We start from the raw sequence: 12,806 nt of genomic DNA, 5'->3' as shown, positions 1-12,806 counted from the left end.
TTCTACCACATCCTCCATATTCGCCAGATATTGCCCCTAGTGACTATCACTTATTCAGGTCCTTAGAACACAGTATAAGAAATAAAACCTTCCGTTCGCAAGATGATATATAAAGGAGGTTGATATCATTTTTTTGCTTCCAAAGAAAAAACTTTTTTCAAAAAAGGAATTCTAAACAGTAAATCATTGGAATAAGGTTTTAATTAACGATGGCGATTATATAATTGAATGTTAATTTTTTCTTTAATAAAATTATATTAAATTAAAAATGTAGTTCAAAAAATTGATTACTTTCCGGTCCCCCTTATATTTTCTAAGGTGGGAAAGGTAAGCAAACTCACAGTTCTTTCAATTTCTTTGTATAGTTTATTTTGGCAGAAAAGTATGTAGTCACGTAACTATAAGAGATATTGATAAAGAATGAAATCACATCAAAATTATAATTCTGCAGCCCTTGTTCTTAAAATTTTTCAGTTTTTAACAAATGAGGGAGAATTTCCAATAAATGAGAACTTCTGAAAGATTTTTTGAAAGTTGGTAACTGAACAGCCAATAGAATCTACAATAGATTCAAAGAAATGTTTTTTATGAATCTTCGAAAGGCCATAAAGTCTATAAGGTTATTTAATTTATTCATCTGTAATTGTATACACTCTCTGGAGATGCATAAACTTGTAGAATGCTTAGAATGATTATACAGTAAAATGCTAAGCTACCAGCAATAACTTTTTATCCTGGATGACCACAGTACATTCTTTAAAAGCTATTGTTAACTATATTGTTATGCATAAACAGATGATAAAGTTAAAATTTTATTTCTACTTAAATTAACTGAAGGCATAATCAATTTTTAGGAAAAAAAAGGCTGATCAGGTGCACTACTGTCTTATCTATGTTCAGTAATAAACAGTTTTAATGGAACATGTATACTAGACACATTTAACTTTCATGTCTTACTTGTAAAAAAAATAGAGAGAATTTTATTTAAAAACTTCAATATGTTTCATCTAAAATTACATGAGCATCATCAGGGAGACAAACTGGTAACTACATTCAAAACATCAATCATAAAGCATATGTATCTCGTGTCTTGGTTGCAGCAGAAATATATATATGATTACACTATTAGTCAAAGCAACAATTGGTAAAGTTGCACAGATAAAAAAAATTTATGAATAATTAATAGTAATCACTTCCCAAAATTTAAAGATTGGCATACAGTCTGAGTGGTTAAGATTTAGACAATTCCATAGTTTCACATGTTTCAAGGGAAAAAACAATCAAATTTGAACTTGCTGGAATGAAGGATCTTTGTCTGCTTCCAATGAACACAAATTACAAGCTAAATGTTCTGTCTAAAGGTGCTGATTTTGTCATGTCTCCTCAAATGTGGAAAACGGTAGAGAATTACACATAGATAAAGCAAATAAATTGCATTTTGAGATTCCCCAAACTCTATACAAAGCAAAACCACCTCCTTTAAATATACCTTCTCAGAAGTACAAGCTCTTCACTCCCTAAACCAGGACACCAATATTGTCATCACAAAGGTAATACCACCGTTATCATGAATGCCACCAAGTATAATTGTAAAGTTAATGTCTTATCGAGAGATAGGTCAAACTACAATGTGATTGGCAGAGATCCAACAAAAAGTAAAATCAATAAACCATCAGACAATGCACAATCTTGGGATGCCACTACTGTTGAGAGGTTATGAATCCTGGTTGGCCGAGTTAGCGTATCCACTCTCCAGCCAAAAGACTGCGGGTTCGAATCCCACCGTGGGCATGAATGTTTGCGATTGTCTGTGAAAATACTAGTGGTGGGGTGGGAAGTAATCAGCATTGGTGTAGATAATGATGGTAGTTGTGGTTTACTGTAGACACCTTGTACTCCTGCATTAAGTTCACTAGTGAACATAAATCCAATAATCATCTACCCTTTTCTTGGACCTTAATAATTCAAAAGCCTACAGGTCACATTGAATTTTCAGTTTATCGGAAACGAACCTTTACTGGCAGATACAGTCATCACAGAAGATGGGTATTATAGTCTTATAGAGCTCATATGATCTGCTCTTCTAATTCCCTTTTGTTAGATGAACTGAATAAAATTAAAAGCAATCTGATATGTAATGTATACAACAAAAGTATTCAAAAAATAATATAATCATCCTTCAATGAGACTACAACCTGATGCGAAAAGAATTTTGATACCTTACCTTAAACGAATCTCCAAACAAATAGTAGGAATTCTTTGCAAATTCAATCTATACACTTCCTTCAAAACCAGCTCAGAAACCATCTTTCTTCATACCATCTACAAAGGATAAATTACTACCTCTTTCCTTAACAGGCATCTATTAAGTATCCTGCTCATGTCATCTTTGTTATTTTGGACAGATGGCTGTTATGCTTTGATCAGAATCCAAGAACATCAAGACTATATTATATTTTTGGAATCCAAAAAGCCTCACCTTGCTTCTCATCCTAATTGACATTAGGTATGAAGTTCTTTGTAACCAGACAAAGATTCTAAGTTCCAGCAAGATCAAATCTGATCATCTTTTTCTTGAAACACTACAAAATCATCCAAACTTTACCAGCTCAGACTGTATGCCAATCTCTAAGTTTTGGGAAGTGATTATTATTAACTGTTCACAATGTTTTATTTTTAAATAATTATGTTTTTATCTACACAACTTTTACAATTATTCTTTTGAGCTCAATAGTGTAATCATATACTTTAGCTGTGGCCGAAATATGACCTCATTCTTATGATTCATCTTTTGAATATACTTCAGCTGTGACTGAGATATGACATCATTCTTATGATTCATCTTTTGAATATAGTTAGTGGTTTGTCTTCCTGACAATGTCTATGCTGGATGAAATACTGTATAGTGGAGTTTTTGAATAAAATTCTATCATGCCTATCAAGGATTTAGGCCAAGAGTGGCCTGTTCCGGCCTTAGAAGTCATCATTGAATCTCTTAAGAGGACATCCTGGTTTTCTTTTTCTTAATGGTTTGTAATTTAAGGCTTGTTTTAGTAATCTTTCTGTTTTCATTCTTTCAATGTGTTCCATCCATTTGTGTTTATATTTTTTAATTTTTTCTATTACTGATTCCTGGTTTAATTCTTTCATAATTTCTTCTGTGATCAAATACTTTCCAGTTTTTCTCATAAACTTCATTTCAGATTTTATTAATCTTTGTCTTTTTGTTAAAAATTCAATATATATATATATAATAAATTCTATATATATTTTAACATGCGTAAGTATGAAAGTTTTTAAATATGTTCAGTAATGAAATATTGATTTAGTATATTTTCCTACACTGGGGCATTTTTTTTACATGGCCAAATGTTCAAAAGAACTTTAAAAATTCTTAGTTTGATGCTTTACTCCCATTTACTGAAAAAACTTTTAGAACCAACATGATTATTTGGTAAGAAATTAGTAATAATGTAAAGTTGATGCTACTCTCACAATATCTTGTTATGCAAGGATATGTATCAGGAAATGTTAGTTTTGAGTAAGATTTATAAAAATATAATATTTATGGTCTTCAGCTTCTGCTTAGTAGGTACCAGCTTTTAGTCTGGGAAGGAAAATTATGCGTACATTATAATTTCTGGATTTGGCAGGGAAAAGTTAAATGGTTATTTGATATGATAAATAATAACTTATCACAAAATCCTCATAGCCAGAATTAGGAAGAGCAGATGATTATTATGCTTTCCAGCTTAGCCTTAAGATATAGTTTAGTTGCAATTACACAATTCTATAGAGTTCTTGGAATGATTAAAATTCCTTATGATACAATTTATTTATGTTTAATATTCTGTTGTAAAGCCTGTCTATTTGCAATACCACCCCAAACTGAAGCAAATAACTCTCTTTCCTTTATCAGTGCATCTTGCAATGCCAACAGAGAAGAATTTATAGTCATTAATTTCATAGCTCTTACAACTTCTGGGGCCCCTTCAGTATGCTGCTTTAACCAAGTTACAGCTTGCTGAAGAGGACTACTTTCTTCAACAAGTATACTGGTAGCTAAACCCAGAGTAGAGGCATCATTTGCTGATAATTTCTGACAAGAAGTTAAAATTCGCAGAGCATTAGATGAGCCAAGGAGGCGAACTAAGCGAGTACCACCTCCCCATCCTGTGATAACTCCCATTTTTAACTGTACATACTGAACCTCAGCAGAAGGTGTCAACAAGCGGAAATCACATGCTGTTATGAGCTCAGCTCCACCTCCTATTGCTTTTCCTTGTACAAGTGCAGTACTTACTAATGGCAGCATTGATAAACGAGTCAAGACATCATGCATAAAGTATGCCATTTTAAATCCATCTTCAGGGCTTGAAATACTCTTTGCAAGAGAAAGGTCAGCACCTGAACAGAATGTTTCTCCTGAGCCACACAAAATTAGTCCTTTTCCTTGAGTCCACTTTTCCAGTTCGCTTACAATATCTGCAAGCTGAACCATCATAACACCTGAAAATATAATTTTTGTCTTAAGTTACAAACATCTGGCAAACAAATAACAAAATATAAAGTCAACTGCCACTAAAGCCAACTCAAGCACAAAGGAATAGTTAATTAGAATGAGCAATCTGTCATAATAGTGTTTGCTGTAATGTGCACACACAGAATTAAAAAAGTTAGTTAATTATTCAAAATTTCTTTTGCATTAATTTATCATAAGACTACTTGGCATTTGTTGGCAAACATGCACAAATAAACAATCTGCATACACTGACTCAATATTCTTTGAGTATGCTCTAAGAAAGTAAAACATGAAGTAATATATCTTAATGTTATATAATAGTGGGGGCTCTGTATCCTCACAAGAATTCTAAATTGCACCAAGAAGCACTGACTACACAAACAATGTTACAAACCTTCAAGAAAGTACAGCGAGCATGTGAATCTGTCTCATCATGAAGGAAATAAGTATGCCAACTTGTACAGATACCACTGGAGAACGTTTTCTTAATACTTATGAACAAATTTAAATTATTCTTTGCATATAGTCATCGATGTATAAAACTGAACATTTAATTTAAAAAACATTCTATATAATTAGCAGTACAGTGACTTTTTATGAAGTTGCTTCAATTCATGTAAATTGCAATATTAAGGTGCTCATCGTTTATGACAGAATTTGCACAGTAAGGTGTAAAGATAAATTAAGCGATAAGACAACACCTGCACATTATAATCAGTGTATTAAATTGATAAAGATACCAAGCAATTTTAAACCTGGTTTTACTCCATTTTTTCCAAGTAAGCAAACAGACAAAATGTCAAGTTTGCGCCTGCAATTTATGCAGGACTAGCAGATCCCACAGGTAGTGCAAGACCAAGGCAACTCGTGGTAAAGGTGGAGCAAGCTCTGATCACTAATCTTAATATTTACCCTTAATGCCAAAACAAAATGGAGTAAAACCAGGTTTAAAATTGCTTGGTATCTTTAACATAACTATACCCAAGTTAAAAATACTTTCTACAGTGTATTAAATTGTTCAGAGGGACTGTCAAATATCCATGTTTTACATGGGATTTACTCATTGGTGTACACTAGTGGTTTTAATCTCTGCCCTATGCATATCAATAATTTGCCTGCAGTAATTGTTTTAGTGAATAGCAGAAATAATTTTCTTTCCCTCATTAAACACTCCCTTTAATTATTTTTTAAATCGGATTTTATTATTTCTCACATAAATTTTCCTTGCATAAATTTAGACAATAATACATTTGGTTGCAAGTTTAGAACAGACTGTAATTAATTTATTTTAATTGGTAGATTTCATGTAATTGGAATAAAATATAATTATTCCATTATTATTATATTTTTACATTTTACAATACTTTTTGTTGTTGTTAACATATAGCAGAGAATACCAAGTACCTTCATTTTTTTTATAATAATATTTTTTGATGTCCAGTAATAATACAGTGGTATCTCGCTAATCCGAACTAATAAAAACCATGCTCATTCGGATTAGCGAAAAGTTCAGATTAGTGAATTTTCGCCCAAGAAACAACAATAACTAGCGTTTAAGACAAAAATAATCAGATTCTAATGGTAGAGGTACATCAATTTAATTCTGTAAATAAATGAATTATCTGATAGAAAAAAAGCTACTATACTGTAATGTAAAACTTAAAAATAATACAGTACACAAGTTTATTTTAGTAAAAAATTTAGTTTGTATGTACCTGTATTGTTGAGGATTCTGATTTAATAAAATTACATAATTTAATTTGTGAAAAAAATATCACTTTCTTGTACACAACACACACACAAAAAAAGTTTCACAAAATAACACAAAAGTTTTTTTTTTTATTTCTTTGTAAAAAAGTCTGATTTTCTTTTGCTTCTTGGAAGCTAAACTTTTTTTGAATGCTTCTTCTCGGAGCTGCATTAGCAACAAAATTTTGTGGAATGGCATATCATTCTGCTTAGCCATTCTATACACATATTAAAACTGTCAACTGCCTCTTCATGTTTTACTTTTTTTTTTCTTTGAGTTCTTTATCGTCATCATAGTCTTCTAATTCATTTTGTAGTGTCATTTTTATAATTTCAGCATCTGATTTGATTTCGAATTCACTTTCAGTTCTACTTGTAATCCATTCCTTAACATCTGTCCGTGAAATTTCAACATCTAGATTTATATTTTTAACCAAATTATGCACGTTTTGAATTTCCTCTTTTTATGTATCACCGCAGTTATCTTGGTAAATCCTAGAAGGTCACAGTTTTCTCCATGGCGCTCGAATTTCTTTAGGTTTGACAGCTTTCCAGCAAACGTGAACACACAATAAATTAAAACAGACCTACAGTATAACCATACAATTGACAGTATGAAAATATACTCTACTGTAATAATAATAATAAATAATAATAGTTGAAATAATAATTATTAAATAAAAACAATAGTTCACAATATAATAATACTTAATAAAACTTTTTTCTTTCAACTGCAGTTCGGATTACTGGAGGGTTCGGACTAAAGAGGTTCGGATTAGCAAGATACCACTGTACTTTTTTAATAATTGTGCCATTCCATGAGAGATCAAATAAACTCAGGCTGTATATTTTTATATTTTGATGAGAATCAGTTATTTGGTTATCCTATCATTTAGATAGATCCCCCCCCCCCCCAGGCATCCTATAATTATAGTTGCCAATTTTATTGGAAGGATCCCCAAAATGTTTACAATTTCAGAGGACTATAAAATTCATCAGTTTATTTCCAGATTATATAATTTCTGATTTTTTTACTGTCATTTTAATGCTTGGGGTATGCTTTTACATAATACAAGAGAAACAACAGATAGAACATTATAAGAATTTATAGCATGACTCAAATTTAGAAATTATAAGAATTTATAGCATGACTGAAAATTAGAACTAAAAGAAGCAATAAAAGTATCAAAAAAAAAATAGAAAATTAACTGGATTAGATGGTATGAATACAGAGCTTTGGAAATATGGTAGAGAATATTTACCTCACAGATTCTTAAAGTTAAATAACTGTTGGAGGAAATGTGAGGTTCCGTCAGGTTGGTCAAAAGTTAAGGTTATATCTATACTTAAGGAGACAGATATGATTGTGGAAATTACAGAGGAATAAGTTTATTAAATACAAGTTACAAAATTTACAGTAAAATCCTGAATAAAAGACTTAGAAATATTGAAAACAATCTACTTTCAGAAGAACAAAACAGTTTCAACAAATTATTGAGAAAAAAAAAGACTTTAATTTAGTCCTTTATAGATTACAAGAAAGCTTTTAATAAAATACACTGAAATCAATCAAAGTGTTAGACAGGAATGTAGCTTATCCCCATCTAACCAAAACCTGTTATAAATATAGGAAAACCTTGCTTAATGTGAATTCGATATTCACGATAATCAGCGTGATTGGGTGAAATGATACTATTTTCCACTTTATGCAAGTGATTAATCAGTTAACACAATTTTTTTACATTATGCAAAATTTTTAGTTGCCAATCTGCAGCGAGCAGAAAAGTTGAAAGTGGTGCTGGTAATACAATGATGTGCGAGACCTGGGATACAGCGAGTCTACAGTTTGGACTATATTAAATAAGAGCAAAGAATACAAAGAACAAGGTAAAGGTGCTACTGCTTCATTAAGTATGCAGATCACCCGAAATGGAAGGCATTTAATGATCGGGATGGAGTGTCTTCTGTCACTCTGGATTGAGTGATTGTAACCAAAAAAGAATACCTCTTAGTACAGGAAATATTCAGCCAAAAGCTCTCAATATTTTTATCTCATTGAAAGAGACCAAATTTCAAGAAGAATGTGAAATCTTTACTGCGAGTTTAAGATGGCTTGACTGTTTTAAAAATTGAACTGGACTGCGTAGCATAATATTAACTTGGGAATCTGCTAGTGCTGATAAAGATTCTGCAGCCAAGTTTCCTGAAAAATTGCAAAGGATAATTCAGGAGGGTGATTATGGCAATCGGCAATTATTCAACATCAACAAAATTGGTCTCTTTTGGAAGCGTATGCCAACTGAAGCATCTCAACCAGGATACAAAGTATCTAAATAATGAAGATGTGAGAAACTTGAGAATGTTACGACTAACTGCAAAAGAACTTCAGCTAGTTTTCAATCAGATTGAGCATGCTAAGGAAATTTTGTTTGATGCTGATCCTGATATGGAATGAAGATTTGAAGTCTGTCGAATTCTTAATAAAGCGATCCCCAGTTACTGCAAATTGCATGACAAGATGAAAAAGTTGAGCATGATTCAAACATCTTTATTTATTTTTTTTGTAAAAAAAGCAGCTCAATCAAATGTTTAGACATTAAATAAAAATTTAAACAATTGATTTTTATTAACTTTGATGATTTTATCCTCTAATATAGCTTATACTGTAATTTTTTTTCTAAATTTACACTAACAGATGGATGAATTATAATTAATCCTACTGTTTATTGTATTCGCTTAACACGATTTCACTTAGTTCGCATTAATTGATGAAGATGACCTTCAAAAATCAGTTTATGAATTAAACAAAATAAGCAAACAATACAATGTTATGGCATTTAAAGGTTGAGTTAATGTCAGATCAAAAATAATCATAGAAAATAAAATCAGAGAACAGATGAAATAGTTTAATTATTTAGGCTGCATAATAACATATCTAAGGGTCAAAGCTGTATAACTGAGAGGAGACCTCCACATAGCCTTTAAAGGAATGTGGAGAACTGACCAGGGCTTCTGACCTAATGTCCAATCCTCACCTTTTCGTAGTGCACCCTGTTGGGTATCTACCTGGATACCGAATGAAAATGAGGATGGGCTGGCAATTTGGGATTTAGCCGACCAAATTGTATTCTTATTGGTTAAACCAAAATACAAAATGATGGCACAGCATGACAAAATTTCATGCCGGCTGGGGCGTTGCCTGGTTAAACAAGGCCCCTGTTGTTTTCGCCAGGGAACCACGGCTAACAGTGAAAAGTCAGCTACTGGAACAAATCTGAAAACACAACCCAACTCAACATCACCAGAGTTAAAGATCGGTACTATCAACATAAGAAGCCTGAATGGCAAAGAAATGGAGCTAGCTGAGGAATAATTAGATAAGTACCAGATCAACATAATAGCGGTGACTGAAACAAAAAAAGACAAAAACTGGCAAGATCTTTCTGAGCAATAAATGCAAAATGTTATATTCAGGCAATGACAATCAAGGAAAAGAAGGAGCAGACATAGTATTAAACACAAAATACGAGGTTAATCTTCTTGAATGGCAGGCAGTCTCAAGTAGAGTAATGTGGGCAAATATGAGAATGTGGAACTGGACAATGAGATTTATTTGTGCCTATGGTCCCACAGAAGGTTCTACTAAGGTAGAAGTGGAAGAATTTTTTTGAGGCTTTAGAAAAAGCAACTGACACATTGAAAAAGGAAAAGTTGGTCCTTGTTTGGGATCTAAATAGCAGAGTAGGAAATGATTGTCAGACATACAAAAATATTTTGGAAAAATTTGGAGAAAAGAGCAAAGCTAATAATAATGGCAAATATCTGTTGGATTTCTGCTCAGGACATTTTAACCAGGATATGGACTGGTTATTACTAATACCATGTTCCAACATAAAAATGTGCACAAATTCACATGGAGAGAAGAGGCAAGGAATAAGAAAAGTCTCATTGACTATGTTATTATTGATAGTGATGTTTTCTCCCTGCTGCAGGATACCCGAGCGTACAGAGGATTTGAAATTGGAAGTGATCACTATTTAGTCTTGAGCAGGATAAAATTGAATTTCATATTGAAAAGAATAACATGTAAGAAAGTTTTAAAGCGAATGAAAGCTGACTGGCTCTCAGATGTGAACTGTAGATTAAAATACACAAAGATTATTGAAGAAAAAATGAAAGAGTTTGAAAAAGAAACCAAACCTTGGAGATTCAGTGGCAAGCCTTGAAGAAAACCCTGATTGATTCAGCTAGAGGCATGTGGTGAAGTTGTCTGCAAGGATAGAAAAATTAGAACTCCAATGGTGGACACAGGAAGTTAAAGAGGCAGTGAAGGAAAAGAAGAAAGCATATCAAAAGTTTTTGGCAAATAAGTCAGCTTGTGCTCTTAGCAAATACAGAGACAAATGTAAGAAAGCTAAACACTGTGTAAAACTTGCTAAACAAAAGTCACAGGAGGACTTTGGCAAGAATATAGAAAATAAATATCAAGAAAGTGGCAAAATGTTCTGGAGGTTTTGAAGAAGCTTAGGAATGGAGGAAAGAGTGCTGTAAAAGGAATTAGAGATGATAAAGGTGACATGAAAACGTGAGAAAAAGATATCCTTGAAGCATTGAGTAATTACTTTGAAAAACTGCTAAATGAAACAAGCAGTGGTGACAGCACAGTGGTAAAAAACAGTGACCAGGCATGTAGTCAGGAATACATATCCATACTTGAAGTAGAAAAAGCCATCAAAGGCTTGAAATATGGAAAGGCAGCAGAAGTAAATGATATTCGACCAGAAATGCTGAAGTATGGTGGTATAAAAGTCTTACAGTGGCTGCACTGCATAGTTCAGAATGTCTGGACAGAGGGACGAATTCCCGATGATTGGAGTAGAGCCCTCATAGTACCCATATATAAAAAGGGAAATAAAACTGAATGTGGGAATTACAGAGGTATTTCCCTACTCAGTGTTCCTGGTAGATATATAAAAGTAGACTTGAGAAACGGTTGAGAAGAATTGTGGAAGAAAAGCTTGGTGAAGAACAAGCTGGATTCAGGTCAAATAGAGGCTGTCAGGATCAGATCTTCACTTTACGACAAATAGTGGAGAAATCATGGGAATATAACAAAGATCTGTATTTAAGTTTTGTCGATTTGGAAAAGGAGCATGACAAGGTGCCAATAGAGAAACTATTCAATACGCTACAGTTATATGGTATCAATGGGACATTATATCAAGCAATACTTTGTCTTTATTTGAGTTGTAAATCAGCAGTTAAAACTGAAGGAAGTACAGGAAGATGGATTAATGTTAAATCTGGTGTGAGACAAGGATGTACATTATCCAATCTGTTATTCATTATCTATATGGATCACATTATGAAGGAAAGTGGTATTAAAAATTATATCAAAATTGGAGATGTTAATGTCAGCTCTTTGCTTTGTGGACAATGTTATACGTCTAAATAAATCTGCTACAAGTCTGCAAGATTCTCTGACTAAATTGAATAACTATTGTAATAGATATGGTATGAAGGTCAGCAATAAAAAGACAAAGACAATGAAAATAGGCAGAATCATTGAAAATGTCAACTGCGTTGTGAATGGAGAACCTGTGGAACAAGTAAAACATTTCAGCTACTTAGGCAAGATTTTTAGTGAAGATGGTAAATTAAATATAGAAATAGACAAGAGAATCAATAAAGCTGGTATGGTAGGAAGTCAATTGAATAAATTCATATGGAATAAGAGAGATATTAGTCAGAACACTAAATTAGCTGTATAAAAGACAGTGTTCAAACCAATCTTAACTTATGGATCTGAGAGCTGGGTCAGAAGTAAAACACTTGACCAAAGACTAGAGACTGCAGATATGAGAGTCCTGAAAAAGATTAAAGGCATGAACAGATAGCATCAATGGTAATATCATATTAAAAACGAAAATATTAGGAAAGAACTTGACATTGGCAGCATCCAGGAATGCGTTAGCAGACTTAATCTGAGGTGGTATGGTCACTTAAACAGAATAGGCGAGGAAAGATTAGCAAAACAAGGGTTCTCTGCCAGGTTGACTGGAAAACGACCCAGAGGAAGACCAAGATATAGGTGGATTGATACAGTACAAAGTACCTTAGACGATAGAAATATAAGATCTGAGAATGCTGGAGTCTTGACAAGTAACAGACTGATTTGGAGGAAAATTGTAGATAGGAAGTTAGTAATGATGTAAATTTTTCATGTAGTACTATCATATCCTGTACACCCCTTGAGGGTACATGGCAGGAATTTGATGATGATGATGAAAAAATTTTTTTAAAAAATTTAGAAAATCTGGAAGAATTAACACCCCAACCGGCTATGACGTCTATAGACATCAAGCAAAATCTGGATACGATTCTGTAACAAATATTGAATAACATGGATAAGAAGTACAATTTGGTCTCACTATTTCATCTATCACAGCCGGTAGAGAGGTTAAGAGAACACTGAGAGGACAAGATGAGAAACAACTAAAATTTTATAAAGTAATGGCCACTGCTACTCTAGAAA

At 32.8% G+C, this 12,806-nt stretch overlaps 1 protein-coding gene across 4 annotated transcripts in view; it reads right to left on the bottom strand.

Moving 5' to 3' along the window:
• Positions 1–12,806, bottom strand: part of LOC150107412 (ethylmalonyl-CoA decarboxylase-like) — a 99,917-nt gene that overhangs the window by 47,589 nt on the left and 39,522 nt on the right. For 3 of the 4 annotated variants that reach the window (XM_090391870.1, XM_090391869.1, XM_090391871.1), the window contains exon 4: positions 612–4,509. In XM_090391870.1, the coding sequence (XP_090247996.1) occupies positions 3,833–4,509 (677 nt within the window). In that variant the 3' untranslated portion in view covers positions 612–3,832. Of the gene's footprint in view, positions 1–611; positions 4,510–12,806 lie in introns of those variants that run through there. The other variant, XM_090391872.1, reaches the window with a different exon arrangement.

This window comes from Typopeltis vanoorti, chromosome 4 (genome assembly GCF_054136105.1).
Source record: "Typopeltis vanoorti isolate ZY-2024b chromosome 4, IOZ_Tvanoo_1.0, whole genome shotgun sequence".
Taxonomy (NCBI): Eukaryota; Metazoa; Arthropoda; class Arachnida; order Uropygi; family Thelyphonidae; genus Typopeltis; species Typopeltis vanoorti.
The sequence above is the reverse complement of the archived record's forward strand: the minus strand, read 5'-3'. Positions and strand labels throughout refer to the sequence as shown.